At 49.3% G+C, this 25326-nt stretch overlaps 1 protein-coding gene across 2 annotated transcripts in view; it reads left to right on the top strand.

Annotated features, from left to right (window-relative positions):
- Positions 1 to 25326, top strand: part of LOC139234947 (polyunsaturated fatty acid 5-lipoxygenase-like) — a 192233-nt gene that overhangs the window by 52491 nt on the left and 114416 nt on the right. For both annotated transcript variants that reach the window (XM_070865923.1, XM_070865921.1), the window contains 7 exons: positions 979 to 1101; positions 8183 to 8289; positions 9449 to 9621; positions 12307 to 12453; positions 16232 to 16435; positions 17504 to 17590; positions 17670 to 17848. In XM_070865923.1, the coding sequence (XP_070722024.1) occupies positions 979 to 1101; positions 8183 to 8289; positions 9449 to 9621; positions 12307 to 12453; positions 16232 to 16435; positions 17504 to 17590; positions 17670 to 17848 (1020 nt within the window). The remainder of the gene's footprint in view (positions 1 to 978; positions 1102 to 8182; positions 8290 to 9448; positions 9622 to 12306; positions 12454 to 16231; positions 16436 to 17503; positions 17591 to 17669; positions 17849 to 25326) is intronic.

Genomic DNA, 25326 nt, shown 5'->3' on the forward strand with positions numbered 1-25326 from the left:
GAGAAAAGGATAGACCGAGTAATTACAGGCCAGTCAGCTTAACCTCGGTGGTGGGAACTAACTAACAGAAAACAGAAAGTCGGGATAAATGGGTCATTTTCCAGTTGACAAACAGTGACAAGTGGGGTGCAACAGGGATCAGTGCTGGGGCCTCAACTATTTACAATCTATATTAATGACTTGGATGAAGGGACCGAGTGTAATGTAGCCAAATTTGCTGATGATACAAAGATAGGTGGGAAAGCAAATTGTGAGGAGGACACAAAGAATAGGCTAAGTGAGTGGGCAAAAATTTGGCAGTTGGAATGTGGGAAAATGTGAGGTTATCTACTTTGGTAGGGAAAATAAAAAAGCAAATTATTATTTAAATGGGGAGCAATTACAAAACACTGTAGTACAGAGGAATCTGGGGGTTCTTGTACCTGAAACACAAAACATTAGTATGCAGGTAAAGCAAATAATCAGGAAGGCTATGGAATGTTGGCCTTTATTACAAGGGGGATAGAGTATAAAAGCAGGGAAGTCTTGTTACAACTGTACGGGGTATTGGTGAGGCCATACCTGGAGAACAAGGTAGATGCAGAGAGGATATTTCCACTCATGGGGGAATCTAGAACTAGGGGGCATAGTTTCAGAATACTGGGTCCCCCATTTAGAACTGAGATGAGGAGGAATTTCTCTCAGAGGGTCGTATATCTTTGGAATTCTCTGCCCCGGAGAGCTCTGGAGGCTGGGTCATTGAATATATTTAAGGTGGAGATAGACAGATTTTTGAACGATAAGGGAGTGAAGGGTTATGGGGAGCGGGCAGGGAAGTGGAGCTGAGTCCATGATCAGATCAGCCGTGATCTTATTGAATGGTGGAGCAGGCTCGGGGGGCCAAATGGCCTACTCCTGCTCCTATTTCTTATTGTTCTTATGTTCCTACCAAAATGAGTCACTTCACCATCCTGAGTCTGAATGTTTTGTGTGTCGCAGGTGGAAGGAATGGCATCCGGGTTTCCCACTGAGCATCGATGCAAACTTTCACAGCGAGTTGCCCCGGGACATTCAGTTTGACAGCGAGAAAGGAGTCGACTTTGTCCTGAACTACACCAAAGCGTGAGTAAAGACGGTGCCAGTGACAGGCGGACTCCAGTCCCGTCCCCCAATGGCTCATTGGGTGAGGTTGCCGCCTGCCCCATAAGCCCCCTCATTGGGTGAGCGTCCCACCTGGTCCATAAGACCCCTCATTGGGTGAGGGTCCCACCATGCCCATAACCCCTCATTGGGTGAGGTCCCTCCTGCCTGGCCCATAAAACCCCTCATGGGTGAGGGTCCCGCCTGCCTCATAAGGCCCGACGGCCCTAGTTGGTGCTGAGTTAGCTGACTGAGCCAGAGCAGCAGCTGGGTTGGGAAAGGGATCAGCCAAGGTTCTTGTCTCCATGGAGCTCTGCTGGAGGGCGGGCAATGGCAGGATCGAGCTGCGATACGGTGCCATCCATGGTCGCATGCCGCGCCAGCGTTGATAGTTTAGGCTCACACATGATTAATGGCAACTTGGGGTGGTGAGGGAGCACCTGACCCCCGCCCCTGCACACAGCATAGCACAGGAAGAGCCCGCAACACTCAGGGAAACTGACAAATGGAATGTTTCTAGGCTGAAGGGCAATAGTTGGACTGTTCGATGGTGTAAAATGGGTCATGGACCAAACGTCCCTGTGACACCTCTCCCCTTTGAAGTCAATGGAAGTAAAAATGGGGAGCGATGTAAAAGGGACGGCCAACTCGTTATCGCCCGCTTTACACATTGTCCAAGGTCAGAATGACTCCATGGGTTTAGGACCATTTACGGATGTGTAGAAGGAATAAACGTTACTGAGTGTTTTGCACAACAACCTCAAAAGCCAGAGTTTTCGGGAAATTTCCAAGGCAGTGCTGGAAAGTCCCGTAGCATTTTATGTTGAAGGTAGAATATGACACTTAGCAAGCTTATTGCTCACTGGTGGAAAGTACAATGGATTCTAACCTCAGTGACAAGAGGACTACAGCGCGCTCTGCTTAACGCACGGGTGCTTGTGTGAACTGGACCGAATAATTATTGGAAATGCTTTTTAACTGGACATTGCAGGCAGAGGGGGAGTCGGACACCGTGAGGGGTGGTTGGATATTGCGCGCTGGGGGCAGGGGATAGTCGGACACCGAGGGGTGGTTGGACATTGGGGGTGGGGGCGGGGGGGGGAGTCAGACAACGTGAGGGGTGGTTGGGTATTGGGGGCAGTGAGAGCGGGGGAGTCAGACACCAGGGGTGGTTGGGCATTGGGGGCGGGGAGAGCGGGGTAGTCGGACACTGAGGGGTGGTTGGACATTGCGCGCTGGGGGCAGGGGATAGTCGGACACTGAGGAGTGGTTGGGCATTGCGCGCTGGGGGCAGGGGATAGTTGGACACTGAGGGGTGGTTGGACATTGCGCGCTGGGGGCAGGGGATAGTCGGACACTGAGGGGTGGTTGGACATTGCGCGCTGGGGGCAGGGGATAGTCGGACACTGAGGAGTGGTTGGGCATTGCGCGCTGGGGGAAGGGGATAGTCGGACACTGAGGAGTGGTTGGACATTGCGCGCTGGGGGCAGGGGATAGTCGGACACCGAGGGGTGGTTGGGCATTGGGGACGGGGAGAGCGGGGGAGTCGGACACTGAGGAGTGGTTGGACATTGTGCGGGTCCGAACGTGTGACGTTAAGCTTGCTGGCATGGGGAGAAACACTCCTGGCCCACAAGCAGTGCCTCCGTCCCACCGAGCACCACGCCTAAGCTCTGACCTGCTGGCACTCTGGCTCTGACTGATCTGGCTGTGCAGTGACACTGAGAATGCCCATTATCATTACAACCCCCAGTGCTTTTTGTAAAGTGATGTATTACCAGAGCAGGCTCTTTCCTGGTATAAAGGACAGAGTAGCAGTCTGCTGCCAGTTCTCTGCCAATCCAACTCTCGCCAACCACTAGCAACAACCTGCACATTTCGAGCGTTTAAACGTAATTCAAGATTCTGCACAGAAATAAGGCTGAGGCCTGGTGCTCAGTAGGGAGATGGAGAGGGTCAGAAGGGAAGGTGTCGAGAGTTGGTGGCTTTGGTCCTGCTGGTGTTGAGCTGACCGAAGATTTTGCTCACCTTGGTGACCCGCTGAACAGTCAGATGGCACAGAGGTGGTTGAGGTTTCCGAGAGATGGGTCTGTGTGGGAGCTGAGCCCACCGCCGGGGCAGGACCGAAACCAATGTCCTCGGCAGAGTGTTTGCTAGTGCTGTTGGGGAGGGGTTAAACTAATATGGCAGGAGGATGGAAACCTCTGCAGGGAGACAGAGGGAAGTAGAATGGGGGCAGAAGCAAAAGATAGAAAGAAGAAAAGTAAAAATGGAGGGCAGAGAAACCCAAGGCAAAAATCAAAAAGGGCCACCTTACAGCAAAATTCTAAAGGGGCAAAGTGTGTTAAAAAGACAAGCCTGAAGACTCTGTGCCTCAATGCAATGAGTATTCGTAATAAGGTGGACGAATTAACTGCACAGGCAGCAATTAATGAATATGATATAATTGGCATCACAGAGACATGGCTCCAGGGTGACCAAGGCTGGGAACTCAACATCCAGGGGTATTCAACATTCAGGAAGGATTTTCAGAAACGGAAAGGAGGTGGGGTAGCGTTGCTGGTTAAAGAGGAAATTAATGCAATAGTAAGGAAGGACATTAGCTTGGATGATGTGGAATCTGTATGGGTGGAGCTGCGGAATACCAAAGGGCAGAAAACACTAGTGGGAGTTGTGTACAGACCACCAAACAGTAGTAGTGAGGTTGGGGACAGCATCAAACAAGAAATTAGAGATGCGTGCAATAAAGGTACAGCAGTTATCATGGGCGACTTTAATCAACATATAGATTGGGCTAACCAAACTGATAGCAATGCAGGTGATGTGTAATGAGAAACGACTAATTAGCAATCTTGTGTAAGATTGACCATAATATGGTAGAATTCTTTATTCAGACACTAGGGTCCTGAATTTAAGGAAAGGTAACTTCGATGGTATGAGATGTGAATTGGCTAGAATAGACTGGCAAATGATACTTAAAGGGTTGATGGTGGATAGGCAATGGCAAACATTTAAAGATCACATAGATGAACTTCAACAATTGTACATCCCTGTCTGGAGTAAAAATAAAACGGGGAAGGTGGCTCAACCGTGGCTAACAAGGAAAATTAAGGATAGTGTTAAATCCAAGGAAGAGGCATATAAATTGGCCAGAAAAAGCAGCAAACCTGAGGACTGGGAGAAATTTAGAATACAGAGAGGAGGACAAAGGGTTTAATTAGAAAGGGGAAAATAGAAACATAGTAACATAGAAAATAGGTGTAGGAGTAGGCCATTCGGCCCTTCGAGCCTGCACAACCATTCAATAAGATCATGGCTAATCATTCTCTCCATACCCCTTTCCTGCTTTCTCTCCATACCCCTTGATCCCCTTAGCCGTAAGGGCCATATCTATCTCCCTCTTGAATATATCCAATGAACTGGCATCAACAACTCTCTGCGGCAGGGAATTCCACAGGTTAACAACTCTCTGAGTGAAGAAGTTTCTCCTCATCTCAATCCTAAGTGGCTTACCCACCATGGCAGCTGGGGAATTTAAATCAGTTCATAAATAAATCTGGAATAAAAAAGCTTGCATTAGTAATAGTGGTCAAGTAACTACTGGATTGTTGTAAAAACCCAACTGGTTCACTAATGTCCTTTAGGGAAGGAAATCTGCTGTCCTTACCCGGTCTGGCCAATGTGACTCCAGACCAAAAGCAATGTGGTTGACTCTTAACAGCCCTCTGAAATTGTTACGTCTATAATGTACTTGTGAATGACTCCACGAGGCAATGTGTTGTACTCAAACTGTAGTGACCTTGGTCCTTTATTCCAAACTCCAGAGTGCGGTACAAGCATAGTGGGCAGCATTTTATACAGGGCCCTGCCACCAGGGCAGGAAACCCCAGTCTCCACCAGTTGTACCCTCTAGTGGTGCCAGCATGTATATACACAGTGTAAACCTTATTGAATGTACATCAGGTAAACCAGTCTCCATCTTATGCAACCACACAGTGACTACACAGCGACTACATCCACAGTCTGCATATACAACAGAAATGGCCCAGCGAGGCATTCAGTTAAGGGCAGTTAGGGACGGGCAATAAACGCTAGCGTTGCAGGCAACGCCCACATCCCATGAATGAATTTTTTTTTAAAGCTGGCTGGGTCAACAAGAGAGTGAGACACTATTTGAATGCTGGATTTCATTGCTGATCTAACCATTTCTAAAGCACTCGTGAGCTGCAGGGATGCAATCGATGGAACATTAAAGGCTGCGACACTGTCGGAGTGCAGCCGACTGCACATCTCTTACACAGAAACATGGGTCTGTGAGCCTGCTATCGGGATAAGGGAGCTAGTTTCAGTTCTGTAAATGTGGGGAGACAGTTCTGCGAGCCTGCTCGCTTGTATGAAAGCAGAACCCAGCACAGTCATGAACAACTTCCGCAGTCCGAGGCTAACAGTGGGAACGCATCCTCAAACAGGTTGCAGTGATAGCACCGGTGTCAATGCCCCCTTTGTCTTGACAACCCCACAGCCACCAGTGACTACCTATGTACACATACCATAATATTCCGAACAACACATAGCATTCATGGAAAAGTCACGTTTCTCTACTGACTGAGCTGGAATTCGGAGAGTGGACTGAAACCCTCATCCATGTCTTTGTTACCTCTAGACTTGACTATTCCAGCGCACTCCTGGCTGGCCTCCCACATTCTATCCTACGTAAACTAGAGGTGATCCAAAACTCGGCTGCCCGTGTTCTAACTTGCACCAAATCCTGCTCACCTATCACCATCTGTGCTCACTGACCTACATCGGCTTCCGGTTAAGCAGCATTTTGATTTCAAAATTTTCATACTTATTTTCAAATCCTTCCATGGCCTCGCCCCTCCCTATCTCTGTAATCTCCTCCAGCCCCACAACCCCCCGAGATGTCTGCACTCCTCTAATTCTGCCCTCCTGAGCATCGCTGATTATAATCGCTCAACCATTGGTGGCCGTGCCTTCTGTTGCCTGGGCCCCAAGCTCTGGAACTCCCTCCCTAAACCTTTCCGTCTCTCTACCTCTCTTTCCTCCTTCAAGACTCTCCTTAAAACCTCCCTCTTTTACCAGGCTTTTGACCACCTGCCCTAATTTCTACTTATGCGGCTCGGTGTCAAATTCTTATTGCACAATATTCCTGTGAAGTGACTTGGGACGTTTCACTACGTTAAAGGCGCTATATAAATACAAGTTGTTGTTGAAGCTGGGGAAAGATGGATATCGTGGGGTGCCGGGGCCACAGTGGGGCAGCAAGGGAAGAACAGAGGATGCAAGCCGGGGTGTAGGGCATAAAGATGTTGCAGAGGTCGGGTGGGTGAGGCCAGGCAAGATGAAGATTTCACAGTCACAGGGTTGGGAGATGAGGTTGAGTAGTCGACAAGGGCTGGGTGATGGGTGAGCTGGAGGGTTGGACAAGTTGGTGTTTGTGAACGGTCAGGGTCAGGTTAGACGTCCAACCTGAAGGTTGTGAGACATGCCTTGTAGGTCGCAGGTGAAGCCAGGGTCCGGTCTTACTGAGTGCGGCTGCTTCAGGGCAAACCAATCTTACAGCGGCAGCCTTGGGCCTCTTATTTGCATTATCATAGGCAGTCCCTCGGCATCGAGGAAGACTTGCTTCCACTCTTAAAATGAGTCCTTAGGTGGCTGAACAGTCCAATACGAGAATCACAGTCCCTGTCACAGGTGGGACAGACAGTCGTTGAGGGTAAGGGAGGTTGGGACTGGTTTGCCGCACGCTCCTTCCACTGCCTGCGCTTGATTTCTGCATGCTCTTTGCATATGCAAAAGGCCTAACGCCTGTTTCAGGCCTGGGGCCTGGACGCCTCTTTTATTTTTTTCTTTCCCAATATGGCGGGCTGCGCAATTCCAGCAAGAAATGGGTGCATACTGCCTTCCCGTCATATTGGGGCTTAGTAAGCTGCCTCATGCCCAGAAAACAGGTGCTGCACAGCCAAATCTATAGGCCCTTGTGTTACAGGGTTATCGTACAATCTGTGAAAGGTGTTTTGTTTGTGTGGGTCCCAGGAGCGTGTTCATATTGGTGGGGATCTCCGGGAGTGTAGTCGGCACTGTGACCTGCCCTATGTGGTTGGGTGCAGGGAGAAGTTATACCTGGGGTAATCTGTCCCTTGGTCTTATTGAAGTACTCTGTTATTCACTGAAGATCACTGGGATTACGCGGGATAGCTTGGACACGATGGGCCGAAATGGCTTCCTCCCTCTATTTGCCATAGAGGGAGTGCAGCGAAGGTTCACCAGACTGATTCCTGGGATGGCAGGACTGTTGTATGAGGAGAGATTGGGTCGACTGGACCTGTATTCACTTGCGTTTAGAAGAATGAGAGGGGATCTCATTGAAATGTATAAAATTCTGACTGGCTTGGATAGACTGGATGCGGGGAGGATGTTTCCCCTGGCTGGGAAGTCTAGAACAAGGGGTCACAGTCTCAGGATACGGGGTGGGAAACTTAGAACCGAGATGAGGAGAAATGTTTTCACTCAGAGGGTGGTGAACCTGGAGGCTGTGGAGGCCAAGTCACTGAATATATTTAAGAGAGAGATATATAGATTTCTAGAAACAAAAGGCATCAAGGGGTATGGGGAAAAGGCGGGAATATGGTGTTGAGATAGAGGATCATATTGAATAGCGGTGCAGACTCGAAGGGCCAAATGGCCTACTCCTGCTCCTATTTTCTATGTTTCCGTGCTGTAAATTTCTATGATTCTATGTAACATATGTCAGCGGTAATTCTCTGAGACCGCCTCGGCAGTCAGTCACCTTCCCTTCTCCACCACATCCTGGGAAATCAGATACCCTCTCGCAATTTGCATCCATTGAGCGCGGTGTCCCACCGGTTTCTGATAACGGACCAGCGGCACAAGGCGTCCTGTCACCAAAGCAAACTCCGAACCTCCGAACCATAATTCCCCCCCCTCCTGCTCTCCGGGCCAGCTCATTTCACACACCTCAGATAAACGGAGAATTTTATATTTTAAAGCCTTCTAATGGAAGGACGATTTCTTTGTGCAGGATGGAGAATCTGTACTTGAATCAGTTCATCCACATGTTTCAGTCTTCGTGGAATGATTTTGCAGACTTTGAGAAGATCTTTGTCAGAATTAGCAACACGATTTCAGGTAGGTCACTGTGTCTGTATTTTTATAAATGCCTCATTCACCAGGTCCATATTAACGTCCAAGGGACAGATTGCCCCAGGTATAATTTCCCTCTGCATCCAATCACATAGGGCAGGTCACAGTGACAAACATGCTCCTGGGACCCCCACCAACATTAACACACTCCATGGACCCCCTCCAATATTAGCACTTTAACAAATATTTGTGGGAGTGTCTTAATATTTGTGGGGGGGGGGGTCACTGGGAATGTGTTAATATTTTTGGAGTGGTCCCTGGGAATGTGTTAATATTTGTGGGGGGGGGGGGTCATTGGGAATGTGTTAATATTTGTGGGGGAGGGGGGCGGGGGGGGGTCACTGGGAATGTGTTAATATTTGTGGGGGAAATGGGTCACTAGGAATGAGTTAATACTTGTGGGGTTCCCGGGAGCTTGTTAATATTTGTGGGGTCTCAGGGAGTGTGTTAATATTCATGAGGGTCCCCGGGAGTGTGTTGTTTGTGGGGTGTCCCCGGGAGTGTGCTAATATCAGTCTTGTGCACCGCAGCCCTGGAAAAATATATTGGCCTTGGAGGGGTTACAGCGCAGATTTACCAGAATGGTACTGGGGCTGAAAGGGTTGAATTATCTCGACAGGTTGTGTAGACTAGGCTTGTATTCCCTCGAGTATAGTGGATTGAGGAGTGATCTAATTAAGGTGTGTAAAATGTTAAAAAGGATTCAATCGAGTAGATAGAGAGAAACTGTTTCCTCTGGTGGGGGACTCCAGAAACAGGGGGCATGAATTTAATATTAGAAGCGACATTCAAGAGTGACATAAAGGGTAGTGGAAATCTATCAAATAGCTGCAATTGACCCCCAGTATCTACAGCCTTTCTTGCCCCAAAAGGGTCTAGATACTGGAGGTCAATTGGAGCTATTTGATAGATTGTTGTGGGGTAAGGATATTCAGAGATACGTAGCAAAGCCGGGTAAATGGAGTCCAGCCATGATTTCATTGAATGGCGGAACAGGCCAGGCCCAATGAGGGGGGGGGTGGCCTCCTCCACAAGGCAATCGGGGGAGAAGGGGAGAAAGTCGGGGTGAGGAGGAGAGTGATGAATAAATGAATGAACAAACTAGTAGCGGTCACATCGTGCATTACTGCTGTGCCTCTATCAGAGTACGTGATGGGTCACTGGAAGGAGGATTTCATATTCGGCTACCAGTTCCTCAATGGATGCAATCCCGTCATCTTCAAGAAATGCACCAAATTGCCAGAGAAGTTTCCGGTCACACATGAAATGATAGAAATCTGCCTGGAACGGCAACTCACGCTGGAAGAAGAGATGGAGGTAACGCCCTAACCATCGGGCACTGCGGAATATAACTAACACAGGTACAGAGGGTAACTGATGCACAGGTAACACAGACTGTGGCACTGCATTGACGCCAATGATGTCGTCATTACCAGTGAGTGAAGAATGTGAATCCAGCGGTGGGTGGGGCCTGGGGAAATGGAGTAAAGAGATTAAAATCGTCAATCAGCAGCTCGAGTCAGTGAGTACGATAAAATCTGCCGTCACATCAGTTTGTAAGGAACATGCTTTATTGAGGACCACAGTCATTCTGAAGATGACCATATGGGCGAAATTCCTGCACAAGACAACCCACACCAGCATGGGTCAGTGCCCCTAAACCCACCCCAGCATGGGTCAGTGCCCCCGAACTTCGACCCCAGCACGGGTCAGTGCCCCAAAACCCAGCCCAGCACACGTCAGTGTCCCCAAACTCAGCCCAGCACGGGTCAGCATCTCCCCAAAGTCCACTCCAGCACGGGTCAATTCGCCCAAACCCAGCCCAGCACGGGTTAGTGCCCCAGAACGTCGACCCCAGCACGGGTCAGTGCCCCCGAACCTCAACCCCAGCACGGGTCAGTGCCCCCGAACCTCGACCCCAGCACGGGTCAGTGATCCCATACCCACCCCAGCACGGGTCAGTGCCCCCGAACCCACCCCAGCACGGGTCAGTGCCCCCGAACCCACCCCAGCACGGGTCAGTGTCCCCGAACCTCAACCCCAGCACGGGTCAGTGTCCCCGAACCCACCCCAGCACGGGTCAGTGCCCCCGAATCTCGACCCCAGCACGGGTCAGTGCCCCCGAATCTCGACCCCAGCACGGGTCAGTGCCCCCGAACCTCGACCCCAGCATGGGTCAGTGCCCCCAAACCCACCCCAGCACGGGTCGGTGCCCCCGAACCCACCCCAGCACGGGTCAGTGCCCCCGAACCCACCACAGCACGGGTCAGTGCCCCAAAACCCACCCCAGCACGGGTCAGTGCCCCAAAACCCAACCCAGCACAGGTCAGTGCCCCCGAACCTCGACCCCAGCACGGGTCAGTGCCCCCGAACCTCGACCCCAGCACGGGTCAGTGCCCCCGAACCTCGACCCCAGCACGGGTCAGTGCCCCCGAACCTCGACCCCAGCACGAGTTAGTGCCCCCATACCCACCCCAGCACGGGTCAGTGCCCCAAAACCCAACCCAGCACGGGTCAGTGCCCCTGAACCTCGACCCCAGAACGGGTCAGTGCCCCCGAACCCACTCCAGCACGGGTCAGTGCCCCCATACCCACCCCAGCATAGGTCAGTGCCCCCGAACCTCGACCCCAGCACGGGTCAGTGCCCCTGAACCCACTCCAGCACGGGTCAGTGCCCCCATACCCACCCCAGCATGGGTCAGTGCCCCCGAACCTCGACCCCAGCACAGGTCAGTGCCCCTGAACCCACTCCAGCACGGGTCAGTGCCCACCGAACACACTCCAGCACGGGTCAGTGCCCCCGAACCTCGACCCCAGCACGGGTCAGTGCCCCATACCCACCCCAGCACGGGTCAGTGCCCCCGAACCCACCCCAGCACGGGTCAGTGTCCCCGAACCCACCCCAGCACGGGTTAGTGCCCTCATACTCACCCCAGCACGGGTCAGTGCCCCCGAACTGACCCCAGCACGGGTCAATGTCCCAGAACCTCGACCCCAGCACGGGTCAGTGTCCCCGAACCTCAACCCCAGCATGGGTCAGTGTCCCCGAACCTCGACCCCAGCACGGGTCAGTGTCCCCGAACCTCAACCCCAGCATGGGTCAGTGTCCCCGAACCTCAACTCCAGCACGGGTCAGTGCCCCCGAACTGACCCCAGCATGGGTCAATGTCCCCGAACCTCGACCCCAGCACGGGTCAGTGTCCCCGAACCTCAACCCCAGCATGGGTCAGTGTCCCCGAACCTCGACCCCAGCACGGGTCAGTGTCCCCGAACCTCAACCCCAGCATGGGTCAGTGTCCCCGAACCTCAACCCCAGCACGGGTCAGTGCCCCCGAACTGACCCCAGCACGGGTCAGTGTCCCCGAACCTCAACCCCAGCATGGGTCAGTGTCCCCGAACCTCGACCCCAGCACGGGTCAGTGCCCCCAAACCCACCCCATCATGGGTCAGTGTACCCGAACCCACTCCAGCACGGGTCAGTACACCCATACCCACCCCAGCACGGGTCAGTGCCCCCGAACTGACCCCAGCACGGGTCAGTGTCCCCGAACCTCAACCCCAGCATGGGTCAGTGCTCCTGAACCTCGACCCCAGCACGGGTCAGTGCCCCCGAACCTCGACCTCAGCACGGGTCAGTGCCCCCGAATCTCGACCCCAGCATGGGTCAGTGCCCCCGAATCTCGACCCCAGCATGGGTCAGTGCCCCCGAACCTCGACCCCAGCATGGGTCAGTGCCCCCAAACCCACCCCAGCACGGGTCGGTGCCCCCGAATCTCGACCCCAGCATGGGTCAGTGCCCCTGAACCTTGACCTCAGCATGGGTCAGTGCCCCCGAACCTTGACCTCAGCACGGGTCAGTGCCCCCGAATCTCGACCCCAGCACGGGTCAGTGCCCCCGAACCTTGACCCCCACCGCCCCCCACTCCCAATATGGGTCAGGAGGGAGGAAATTTGCAAAGAAACAATTCTAATTCTATTGCGTCTATTTATTTTTTTGGACAGAAAGGCAACATTTACCTGGCGGACTATGAGATGATGGAGGGAGTTCCTGCCAACTGCACCGACCCCTGCACAACCCAGTACCTGGCGGCCCCTCTGTGCTTGCTGTACAATAACTCAAAAAACAAGCTGGTTCCCATTGCAATCCAGGTAGGTAGGCTCTTTAATGGACAAAGCTCACCCTGAGAGCATGACAACACCAAGTCGGACAGGAGTCACAGAGTCAGGCAGTCATTAATTAGCAGCAAGTTTTAGGAGTCTGTTGATTGCAGGAGTAAGGGTAGACGGAGGGGTCAACACGTTTAAAGTTCAGGCTCCTGTGAAAGAGGGAACTGGAGTCAGTGACCATAGTGACCTTCAGCACTGTAGGAGTGCTGTTATAGAATTAGAGAATTGTATAGCACAGAAGGAGGCCATTCGGCTCATCGTGCTCTTTGAAAAAGCAATCCAATGAGTCCCACACCCCTGCTCTTTCCCCATAGCCCTGCACATTTCTCCTTTTCAAGTTACTATTGAATCTGCTTCCACATCATAACAACTTGCTGTGTAAAACAATTATCTCCCCTCTGTTGGTTCTTTTGCCAATTATTTTAAATCTGTGTCCTCTGGTCATTGGAGACTGGAAACTATCTACTCATCAAAACCCCTCATAATTTTGAACACCTTTATTAAATCTCCTCTTAACTTTCTCTGCTCGAAGGAGAGAACAACCCCAGCTTCTCCAGTCTCTCCACATAACTGAAATCCCACATTCCTGGAACCATTCTGGTCAATCTCCTCTACATCTTTCCTAAAAGTGTTGTGCCCAGAACTGCGGCCTTACCTGTGATTGAATAAGGTTTACCATACTGTGTAGAATGGTTTAATTACAGCTTAGGAGAAAAAAGATGAGATAGTTTAGAGTTGTTTCAATAGATTAGATAAACATTAAGATTACAACAGAGCGAGAGAGAGGGAGACAGAAAGATAGGCTTGCATTTATATAGCACTATTCACAACCTCAGGATGGCTCAAAGGGCGTTATAAGAAATAGGAGCAGGAGTAGGCCATACAGCCCCCCGAGCCTGCTCTGCCATTCAATAAGATCATGGCTGATCTGATCATGGACTCAGCTCCACTTCCCTGCCCGCTCCCCATTACCCTTTACTCCCTTATCGCTCAAAAATCTGTCTATATCTCCACCTTAAATATATTCAATGACCCAGCCTCCACAGCTCTCTGGGGCAGAGAATTCCATAGATTTACAACCCTCAGAGAAGAAATTTCTCCTCATCTCAGTTTTAGATCGTGCCCTCTAGTTCTAGTCTCCCCCATCAGTGGAAACATCCTCTCTGCATTCACCTTGTCAGCCCCCTCATAATCTTATATGTTTTGATAAGATCACCTCTCATTCTTCTGAATTCCAATGAGTAGAGGCCCAACCTACTTAACCTTTCCTCATAAGTCAACCCCCTCATCCCCGGAATCAACCTAGTGAATCTTCTCTGAACTGCCTCCAAAGCAAGTATATCCTTTCGTAAATATGGAAACCAAAACTGCACGCAGTATTCCAGGTGAGGCCTCACCAATACTTTATATAGCTGTAGCAAGACTTCCCTGCTTTTATATTCCATCCCCTTTGCAATAAAGGCCAAGATACCATTGGCCTTCCTGATAACTTGCTGTACCTGCATACTATCCTTTTATGTTTCATGCACAAGTACCCCCAGGTCCCGCTGTACTGTGGCACTTTGCAATCTTTCTCCATTTAAATAATAACTTGCTCTTTGATTTTTTTTTTGCCAAAGCATGACCTTACACTTTCCAACATTATACTCCATCTGCCAAATTTTTCCCCACTCACTTAGCCTGTCTTTGTCCTTTTGCAGATTTTTTGTGTCCTCACACATTGCTTTTCCTCCCAGCTTTGTATCATCAGCAAACTTGGTTATGTTAACTCAGTCCCTTCTTCCAAGTCGTTAATATAGATTGTAAATAGTTGGGGTCCCAGCACTGATCCCTGCGGCACCCCACTAGTTACTGGTTGCCAACCAGAGAATGAACCATTTATCCTGACTCTCTGTTCCCTGTTCGTTAGCCAATCCTCTATCCATGCTAATATATTACCCCCAACCCTGTGAACTTTTATCTTGTGCAGTAACCTTTATGTGGCATCTTGTCAAATATCTTCTGGAAGTCCAAATACACCACATCCATTGGTTGCCCTTTATTCACCCTGTTCGTTATTTCCTCAAAGAACTCCAGCAAATTTGTCAAACATGACTTCCCCTTCATAAATCCATGCTGACTCTGCCTGACCGAATTTTGCTTTTCCAAATGTCCTGCTACTGCTTCTTTAATAATGGACTCCAACATCTTTCCAACCACAGATGTTAGGCTAACTGGTCTATAGTTTCCTGCTTTTTGTCTGCCTCCTTTTTTAAATAGGGGCGTTACATTTGCAGTTTTCCAATCTGTTGAGACCTCCCCAGAATCCTTATTGTCAATAATGTACTTTTTGAAGTGTAATCACTTTTGTAATGTAGAAAAATGTGACAGTCAATTTGCGCTCAGCAAAATCCCACAAACAGCAACAACATAATGACCAAATAATCTGTTTTAATGATGTTGGTCAAGACACTGGGGAGAACTCCCCTGCTCTTCTTTGAATAGTGCCATGGGATCTTTTACATCAACCTGAGAGGGCAGATGGGGCCTCATCTGAAAGTCAAGTAAACTGTGGACTAGTCAGTGTGCAGCTACCGGTCAGTGTGCGGAGAGCGGGGTCGGGGCGCGGTGCGGAGGGCGGGACGCGGGATCGGGGCGCGGAGGGCGGGGTTGGGGTGAAGAAAACGGTCAGTGTGCGGAGAGCGGGTCCTTCCATGTTGTTCTATTCATACCTCCCCCACTGTCCTAATTACAGTGAATGCAATGATGATTCAGGTAAAGCATACCCCATCGGAAGAGCTTTCCCTTGCCCATGACTGATCCCACCATCCCTGGAATCCAAGGCCCTCCATTTAACAACATTTCTCAAGTCCCATGTTGAGATAGCCAGTCCATTCCTGCCCGAGGCCACTACTCTTTACATCCCAACCTTCAATGCAGCAACTCGCCTTTACTTTCACCTGTCATGGTTGCCACAGTTTCTGCAAGTTCTGCCTTCCGTTCCACGAGGTTTATTTGTGATTTACTTTTTATAATATTCGGATTCTGATTAAATCCCAGTGAAAGTTATAGATTGAGGGAGCGAAGTTGACCTCCGCCCTGAACGGGGCGGTTAATTTGAATTACCGGATTATTCTCCACCCGAATCCTTGTAGCGGAGAATAGTGGGATTCGTCTGCAATTTCATCGGGGCGGTGTTTCAGGCGCCTGCGGCTCGGGAGTGGGGCGGAAGGCGGGCAGTGTCATCAGCGCGATGCGGATGTTATGCTTCAGTTAAAGGGGCGTGCCGCTGCAAGCTCTGCAGCCACTTTATTGGCGCCCACTGGGCCACCAGGGAGGGCTTCGGCCGGGTCAGCGGTCCGGTACCCAAGAGGGGATGACCAAGAGGTTGCCAGCCCAGCCGAATCCGTGGCCGCTATTGTCAGGCTGAAAATTAAAATACAATGGCGGCCGCGGCGGAGCGTCCTCCTCTCTAAAGGCGGATGTGTCGCCCAACTACGGGCAGCGTCCCGCCGGGGAAAGCTGTCGGGGGCACCGAACGGTGACCGCTGCACTCCCCTGGGGCAATTTCCCTCGTGGGGTGGAAAGGGTTCGCCAGCGGGCGCTAAGTGTTTAGCGCAAGCCCGACGGGGCGGGAAAACAGGGCAATTCCCGATGGGTCGCCCCATTCGCCTGCCCCTGGTCGGAAAGCTCTTAGAGGCAGTAATGGACCTTAAGGAGGGGGGCTATTTTGGCCCCCTAAGTCTCGGACCACTAATAATGCAAGAACTTTTTTCCTCAGCTGAAACAGAGCCCTGGGCCAGAAAATCCCATATTCGTCCCCACTGACAATTCAAATGATTGGTTGCTGGCAAAAATATGGGTGAGGTCATCGGACTTCCAAATCCATCAGACTGTCACCCACCTCCTGAGGACTCACCTTCTCGCCGAGGTGTTTGGTATAGCTCTGTATCGACAGTTCGCAGCTGTGCACCCTCTGTTTAAGGTAGGTGTCCTTCAGCTCCCCTGAGCCATCGTCACAGGATGTCATTGACAAGCTCCTCCCTCACTCTGCACCGGCTCAACATGAACCAACTGAAGCCTCACCTCTGGGTTCTGGGCTGCAATCCAGTGCAAAGTGACGGAAATGTGTCCTTTCTGCGGGGTCTAACATTGCCCTTCTGGCACTGGGGTTCCCAACCAGCCCGACTGAGGGAGTAAAAGTCACCTCCATCCCTTTCTTGGGCTCTCAGAGCAAAACTGCACCTGATTCAGCAAAATGTCTGTTAAATTGCCAATCTCATTCACACACCGTGGAGCGGCTGTTTTGGGAAATGGAAAAATGTAACCCTGGTACAATAGGGGTGCTCTTCTAAGCGGGCAGTGGAGAGTGGTCGATGGGACAGTGTAGAGGGAGCTTTACTCTGTATCTAACCCTGTGCTGTACCTGCCCTGGGAGTGTTTGATGAGACAGTGTAGAGGGAGCTTTACTCTGTATCTAACCCCGTGCTGTACCTGCCCTGGGAGTGTTTGATGGAACAGTGTAGAGGGAGCTTTACTCTGCATCTAACCCTGTGCTGTACCTGCCCTGGGAGTGTTTGATGGTACAATGTAGAGGGACCTTTACTCTGTATCTAACCCTGTGCTGTACCTGCCTTGGGATTGTTTGATGGGACAGTGTAGAGGGAGCTTTACTCTGTATCTAATCCCATGTTGTACCTGCCCTGGGAGTGTTTGATGGGACAGTGTAGAGGGAGCTTGACTCTCTATCTAACCCCGTGCTGTACCTGTCCTGGGAGTGTTTGATGGGACAGTGTAGAGGGAGCTTTACTCTGTATCTAATCCCATGCTGTACCTGCCCTGGGTGTGTTTGGGGCAGTGTGAAGGGGATATGGGGAGAGTGCAGGGCAGTAGGATTAGTATTGGATAGATACAGGGCTATGGGGAAACAGTGGGGCAATGGGATTAAGTTGAGGATATTTTAAAAGTTTTGTTTCCAACGAGATTGTAAAATGTAATCAGCTGCTTGTACCCCAGTTGAAAGCCTCCTCCTTTCCCCCATGTATCTCTGCAGCTGTTGGTGCCTCATGTCCGATTTACAATTGCAATCAACACCAAAGCCAGGGAGCAGCTCATCTGTGAATGTGGCCTCTTTGACAAGGTAAGCAAAAGTACAAAAGCTGCCTTCCATTGGCCCGTATAGAGGAACATGCATCTGATGCCCATCTCATTGTGTGCAGGCAAACGGCACGGGGGGAGGGGGCCATGTCCGGCTGGTCCAGCGTGCCATGGCCGAGCTCAGCTACAAATCGCTCTGCTTTCCCGAAGGCATCAAGATGCGGGGAGTGGACAGCACCGAGGGGCTGCCTTATTACTACTTCAGGGACGATGGGCTCAAGGTCTGGGATGCTGTGCAGGGGTAAGTGAAAACCTTGCTCGCTTTCCCATTGCCTGGGGGTTCGGGGGGTTGGGGGGTGTTGGGGACTGGCCCCGGGGCTTGGGGGGGGGTGAGCTGACCCCAGGGTATGGGGGGGGGGGTACGACTGACCCCGGAGCTTGGGGGCGGGGGAGGGGGGGTGCAGACCCTGGGGCTTGGATGGTGGTCCAGGGTTTTGGGCGGACCCCGGGGTTCGGGTCGGGGCGAACCTCAGACACACAGGGAGCTGGGCCGTGCTGTCCCAACCTGGTGAATAGTCAGTAATTCTCGGCTCACTGGAGGAAGAGGATCGAGTGATGCCATTGGTTGTGGCAGGGAGAGGATCCAGTGATACCACTGGCTGTGGCAGGGAGAGGATCGAGTGATGCCATTAGCTGTGGAAGGGCCCCACAGCAAGCCTCAGAACCTCCAAGGAAGCTGAAAGAAAATAACGTCTGACCTCAGATTTCATCTGACATCTCTCTGCCTATCTGCTAGCCAGTCCTCTGCCCTGGACTTACTAATTGTCCCCCTCAGTGTTAACCACCCTCTCTGTTTTTGTGCACTCTGCTACACTGGATTTTTTTTGTGGTGGTTCAGTGTTGTGGGCCAATCTTGTCTGCACACCTTGCGCAGTGCGCAGCATATCTGCATTGGCTCAATATCTGGCTATATGACAGCAGGAGCAGGGAGCGTACCAGGGAGCCCTTACTCAATGCACTGGTTACTGGAATGGATCACGTGACTCTCTTCGCTTCAGAAAGCGGGCTGAATCTCTACTCTATCAGACTGAGACTCGGGCTCGAAACCAACAGATGATCTTGTTTAAATAAACATAAGAACATAAAAAATCGGAGCAAGAGTAAGCTATTCAGCCCTTCTAGCCTACTCCTTCATTCAACAAGATTATGGCTGATCTTCTACCTCAATATCTTCTCGTCTGATCCCCATATCCCCTAATTCCCTCAGTGTCCAAAATCTATCGATCTCGGCCTTGAATATACTCATTGACTGATCATCCACAGCCCTCTGGGGTACAGAATTCCAAAGATTCACAACCCTTTCAGTGAATCTAACCTGTCCAGTCCCGTCAGAATCTTGTAAGTTTCTATGAGATTTCTTCTCATCCTTTTAAACTCCAGTGTATAAAGGCCCAGTTGATCCAGTCTCTCCTCATATGTCAGTCCCGCCATCCCAGGAATCAGTCTGGCGAACCTTCGCTGCACTCCCTCAATAGCAAGAACGTCCTTCCTCAAATTAGGAGACCAAAACAGAACACAATATTCCAGGTGAGGCCTCACCAAGGCCCTGTACAACTGCAGTAAGACCTCCCTGCTCCTATACTCAAATCCCCTAGCTATGAAGGCCAACATACCATTTGCCTTCTTTACTGCCTGCTGTACCTGCATGCCAACTTTCAATGACTGATGAACCAGGTCTCACTGCACCTCCCCCTTTCCTAATCTGCCGCCATTCAGATAATATTCTGCCTTCGTGTTTTGCCCCCAAAGTGGATAACCTCACATTTATCCACATTATACTGCATCTGCCATGCATTTGCCCACTCACCTAACCTGTCCAAGTCATGCTGCAGCCTTTTAGCATCCTCCTCACAGCTCACACCACCATCCAGCTTAGTGTCGTCTGCAAACTTGGAGATATTACACTCAATTCCTTCAACTAAATCATTAATGTATATTATAAAGAGCTGGGGTCCCAGCACTGAGCTCTGCGGTGCTCCACTAGTCACTGCCTGCCATTCTGAAAAGGACCCATTTATCCTGACTCTGCTTCCTGTCTGCCAACCAGTTCTCTGTCCAAGTCAGTACATTACCCACAATACCATGTGCTTTGATTTTGCACACCAATCTCTTGTGTGGGACCTTGTCAAAAGTCTTTGAAAATCCAAATGCACCTCATCCACTGGTTCTCCCTTGTCCACTCTATTAGTTACATCCTCAAACAATTCCAGAAGATTTGTAAAGCATGATTTCCCTTTCATAAATCCATGCTGACTTGGACCGATCCTGTCACTGCTTTCCAAATGCGCTGCTATTTCATCTTTAATAATTGATTCCAACATTTTTCCCACTACTGATGTCAGGCTAACCGGTCTATAATTACCCATTTTCTCTCTCCCTCCTTTTTTAAACAGTGATGTTATATTAGCTACCCTCCAGTCCATAGGAACTGATCCAGAGTCGACAGACTGTTGGAAAATGATCACCAATGCATTAACTATTTCTAGGGCCACCTCCTTAAGTACTCTGGGATGCAGACTATCAGGCCCTGGAGATTTATCGGCCTTCAATCCCATCAATCTCCCCAACACAATTTCCCACCTAATAAGGATATCCTTCAGTTCCTTCTTCTCACTTGATCCTCGGTCCCCTAGTATTTCCGGAAGGTTATTTGTGTCTTCCTTCGTCAAAACAGAACCAAAGTATTTGTTTAACTGGTCCGCCATTTCTTTGTTCCCCATTATAAACTCACCTGAATCTGACTGCAAGGGACCTACGTTTGTTTTCACTAATCTTTTTCTCTTCACATATCTATAGAAGCTTTTGCAGTCAGTTTTTATGTTCCCAGCAAGTTTCCTCTCATACTCTATTTCCCCCCTCTTAATTAAACCCTTTGTCCTCCTCTGCTGTATTACAAAATTCTCCCAGTCCTCAGGTTTGTTGCTTTTTCTGGCCAATTTATATGTCTCTTCCTTGGATTTAACACTATCCTTAATTTCCCTTGTTAGCCACCTTCCCCGTTTTATTTTTACTCCAGACAGAGATGTACAATTGTTGAAGTTCATCCATGTGATCTTTAAATGTTTGCCACTGCCTATCCACCGTCAACCTTTTAAGTATCACTCGCCAGTCTATTCTAGCCAATTCACGTCTCATACCATCGAAGTTACCTTTCCCCAAGTTCAGGACCTTAGTCTCTGAATTAACTGTCACACTCTCCATCTTAATAAAGAATTCTACCACATTATGGTCACTCTTCCCCAAGGGGCCTCGCACAACAAGATTGTTAATTAGTCCTTTCTCATTACACATCACCCAGTCTAGGATAGCCAGCCCTCTAGTTGGTTCCTCGATATATTGGTCCAGAAAACCATTCTTAATACACTCCAGGAAATCCTCCTCCACCGCATTGCTACTAGTTTGGTTAGCCCAGTCAATATGTAGATTAAAGTCGCCCATGATAACTGCTGTACCTTTATTGCACGCATCCCTAATTTCTTGTGGTCTGTACACAACTCCCACTAGCGTTTTCTGCCCTTTGGTATTCCGTAGCTCCACCCATACAGATTCCGCATCATCCAAGCTAATGTCCTTCCTTACTATTGCATTCATTTCCTCTTTAACCAGCAACGCCATCCCACCTCCTTTTCCTTTCTGTCTTTCCTTCCTGAATGTTGAATACCCCTGGGTGTCTCCCAACCTTGGTCACCCTGGAGCCATGTCTCCGTGATGCCAATTACATCATATCCATTAACTGCTATCTATGCAGTTAATTCATCCAAATACTCCTCGCATTGAGGCACAGAGCCTTCAGGTTTGTCTTTTTAACACACTTTGCCCCTTTAGAATGTTGCTGTAATGTGGCCCTTTTTGCTTTGGGTTTCTCTGCCCTCCACTTTTACTTTTCTTCTTTCTATCTTTTGCTTCTGCTCTCATTCTACTTCCCTCTGTCTCCCTGCATAGGTTCCCATTCCCCTGCCATATGAGTTTAACTCCTCCCCAATAGCACTAACAAACACTCCCCCTAGGACATTGGTTCCGGTCCTACCCAGATGCAGACTGTCCAGTTTGTACTGGTCCCACCTCCCCCAGAACCGGTTTCAATGTCCCAGGAATTTGAATCCCTCCCTTCTGGATCACTTCAAAAGCCACGTATTCATCTGAGCTATCCTGCGATTCCTACTCTGACGAGCACGTGGCACTGGTAGCAATCCTGAAATTACTACTTTTGAGGTCCTACTTTTAAATTTAGCTCCCAGCTCCCTAAAGAAAAAAAATATAGAAACATAGAAAATAGGTGCAGGAGTAGGCCATTCGGCCCTTCAAGCCTGCACCACCATTCAATGAGTTCATGGCTGAACATGCAACTTCAGTACCCCATTCCTGCTTTCTCACCATACCCCTTGATCCCCCTAGTAGTAAGGACTATATCTAACTCTTTTTTGAATATATTTAGTGAATTGGCCTCAACAACTTTCTGTGGTAGAGAATTCCACAGGTTCAGCACTCTGGGTGAAGAAGTTCCTCCTCATCTCGGTCCTAAATGGCTTACCCCTTATCCTTAGACTGTGACCCCTGGTTCTGGACTTCCCCAACATTGGGAACATTCTTCCTGCATCTAACCTTTCTAAACCCGTCACAATTTTAAACATTTCTATGAGGTCTCCCCTCATTCTTCTGAACTCCAGTGAATACAAGCCCAGTTGATCCAGTCTTCCTTGATAGGTCAGTCCCGCCATCCCGGGAATCAGTCTGGTGAACCTTCGCTGCACTCCCTCAATAGCAAGAATGTCCTTCCTCAGGTTAGGAGACCAAAACTGTACACAATACTCCAGGTGTGGCCTCACCAATGCCCTGTACAACTGTAGCAACACCTCTCTGCCCCTGTACTCAAATCCCCTCGCTATGAAGGCCAACATGCCATTTGCTTTCTTAACCGCCTGCTGTACCTGCATGCCAACCTTCAATGACTGATGTACCATGACACCCAGGTCTCGTTGCACCTCCCCTTTTCCTAATCTGTCACCATTCAGATAATACTCTGTCTCTCTCTTTTTACCACCAAAGTGGATAACCTCACATTTATCCACATTATACTTCATCTGCCATGCATTTGCCCACTTACCTAACCTATCCAAGTCGCTCTGCAGCCTCATAGCATCCTCCTCACAGCTCACACTGCCACTTAACTTCATGTCATCCGCAAATTTGGAGATACTACATTTGATCCCCTCGTCTAAATCATTAATGTACAGTGTAAACAGCTGGGGCCCCAGCACAGAACCTTGCGGTACCCCACTAGTCACCGCCAGCCATTCTGAAAAGTACCCATTTACTCCTACTCTTTGCTTCCTGTCTGACAACCAGTTCTCAATCCATGTCAGCACACTACCCCCAATCCCATGTGCTTTAACTTTGCACATTAATCTTTTGTCGAAAGCCTTCTGAAAGTATACCACATCAACTGGTTCTCCCTTGTCCACTCTACTGGAAACATCCTCAAAAAATTCTAGAAGATTTATCAAGCATGATTTCCCTTTCATAAATCCATGTTGACTTGGACCTATCATGTCACCTCTTTCCAAATGCGCTGCTATGACATCCTTAATTATTGATTCCATCATCTTACCCACTACCGATGTCAGGTTTACCGGTCTATAATTCCCTGTTTTCTCTCCCTCCTTTTTTAAAAAGTGGGGTTACATTGGCTACCCTCCACTCCATAGGAACTGATCCAGAGTCAATGGAATGTTGGAAAATGACTGTCAATGCATCCGCTGTTTCCAAGGCCATCTCCTTAAGTACTCTGGGATGCAGTCCATCAGGCCCTGGGGATTTATCGGCCTTCAATCCCATTAATTTCCCCAACACAATTTCCCGACTAATAAGGATTTCCCTCAGTTCCTCCTCCTTATTAGACCCTCTAACCCCTTTTATATCCGGAAGGTTGTTAGTGTCCTCCTTCGTGAATACCGAACCAAAGTACTTGTTCAATTGGTCCGCCATTTCTTTGTTCCCCATTATGACTTCCCCTGATTCTGACTGCAGGGGACCTACATTTGTCTTTACTAACCTTTTTCTCTTTACATATCTATAGAAACTTTTGCAATCCGTCTTAATGTTCCCTGCAAGCTTCTTCTCGTACTCCATTTTCCCTGCCCTAATCAAACCCTTTGTCCTCCTCTGCTGAGTTCTAAATTTCTCCCCGTCTCCGGGTTCATTGCTATTTCTGGCCAAGTTGTATGCCACTTCCTTGGCTTTAATACTATCCCTGATTTCCTTTGATAGCCACAGTTGATCTACCTTCCCTTTTTTATTTTTACGACAGACAGGAATGTACAATTGTAGTTCATCCATGCGGTCTCTAAATGTCTGCCATTGCCCATCCACAGTCAACCCCTTAAGTATCATTCGCCAATCAATCCTAGCTAATTCACGCCTCATACCTTCAAAGTTACCCTTCTTTAAGTTCTGGACCATGGTTCTGAATTAACTGTTTCATTCTCCATCCTAATGCAGGATTTCACCATATTATGGTAACTCTTCCCCAAGGGGCCTCGCACAATGGTATTGCTAATTAATCCTCTCTCATTACACAACACCCAGTCTAAGATGGCCTCCCCTCTAGTTGGTTCCTCGTCATATTGGTCTAGAAGACCATCCCTTATGCACTCCAGGAAATCCTCCTCCACCGCATTGCTTCCAGTTTGATTAGCCCAATCTATGTGTATATTAAAGTCACCCATTATAACTGCTGCACCCTTATTGCATGCACCCCTAATTTCCTGTTTGATGCCCTCCCCAACATTACTACTACTGTTTGGAGGTCTGTACACAACTCCCACTAATGTTTTTTGCCCTTTGGTGTTCTGCAGTTCTACCCATATAGATTCCACATCATCCAAGCTAATGTCCATTCTAATTATTGCATTAATCTCCTCTTTAACCAGCAATGCTACCCCACCTCCTTTTCCTTTTATTCTATCCTTCCTGAATGTTGAATACCCCTGGATGTTGAGTTCCCAGCCCTGATCATCCTGGAGCCACATCTCTGTAATCCCAATCACATCATATTTGTTAACATCTATTTGCACAGTTAATTCATCCACCTTATTACGGATACTCCTTGCATTAAGACACAAAGCCTTCAGGCTTGTTTTTTTAAAACCCTTTTTCCTTTTAGAATTTTGTTGTACAGTGGCCCTTTTTGTTTTTTGTCTTGGGTTTCTCTGCCCTCCACTTTTCCTCATCTCCTTTCTGTCTTTTGCTTTTGTCTCCTTTTTGTTTCCCTCTGTCTCCCTGCATTGATTCCCATCCCCCTGCCATATTAGTTTAACTCCTCCCCAACAGCACTAGCAAACACTCCCCCTAGGACATTGGTTCCGGTCCTGCCCAGGTGCAGACCATCCGCTTTGTACTGGTCCCATCTCCTTCAGAACCGGTTCCAATGCCCCAGGAATTTGAATCCCTCCCTGCTGCACCACTGCTCAAGCCACGTATTCATCTGTGCTATCCTGCGATTCCTACTCTGACTAGCACGTGGCATGGGTAGCAATCCCGAGATTACTACTTTTGAGGTCCTACTTTTTAATTTAGCTCCTAGCTCCTTAAATTCGTTTCGTAGGACCTCATCCCTTTTTTTTTTTTTTACCTATGTCGTTGGTACCAATGTGCACCACGACAACTGGCTGTTCTCCCTTCTTTTTTAGAATGTCCTGCACCCGCTCAGAGACATCCTTG

The sequence above is a fragment of the Pristiophorus japonicus genome, chromosome 22, assembly GCF_044704955.1.
Source record: "Pristiophorus japonicus isolate sPriJap1 chromosome 22, sPriJap1.hap1, whole genome shotgun sequence".
Classification (NCBI taxonomy): Eukaryota; Metazoa; Chordata; class Chondrichthyes; family Pristiophoridae; genus Pristiophorus; species Pristiophorus japonicus.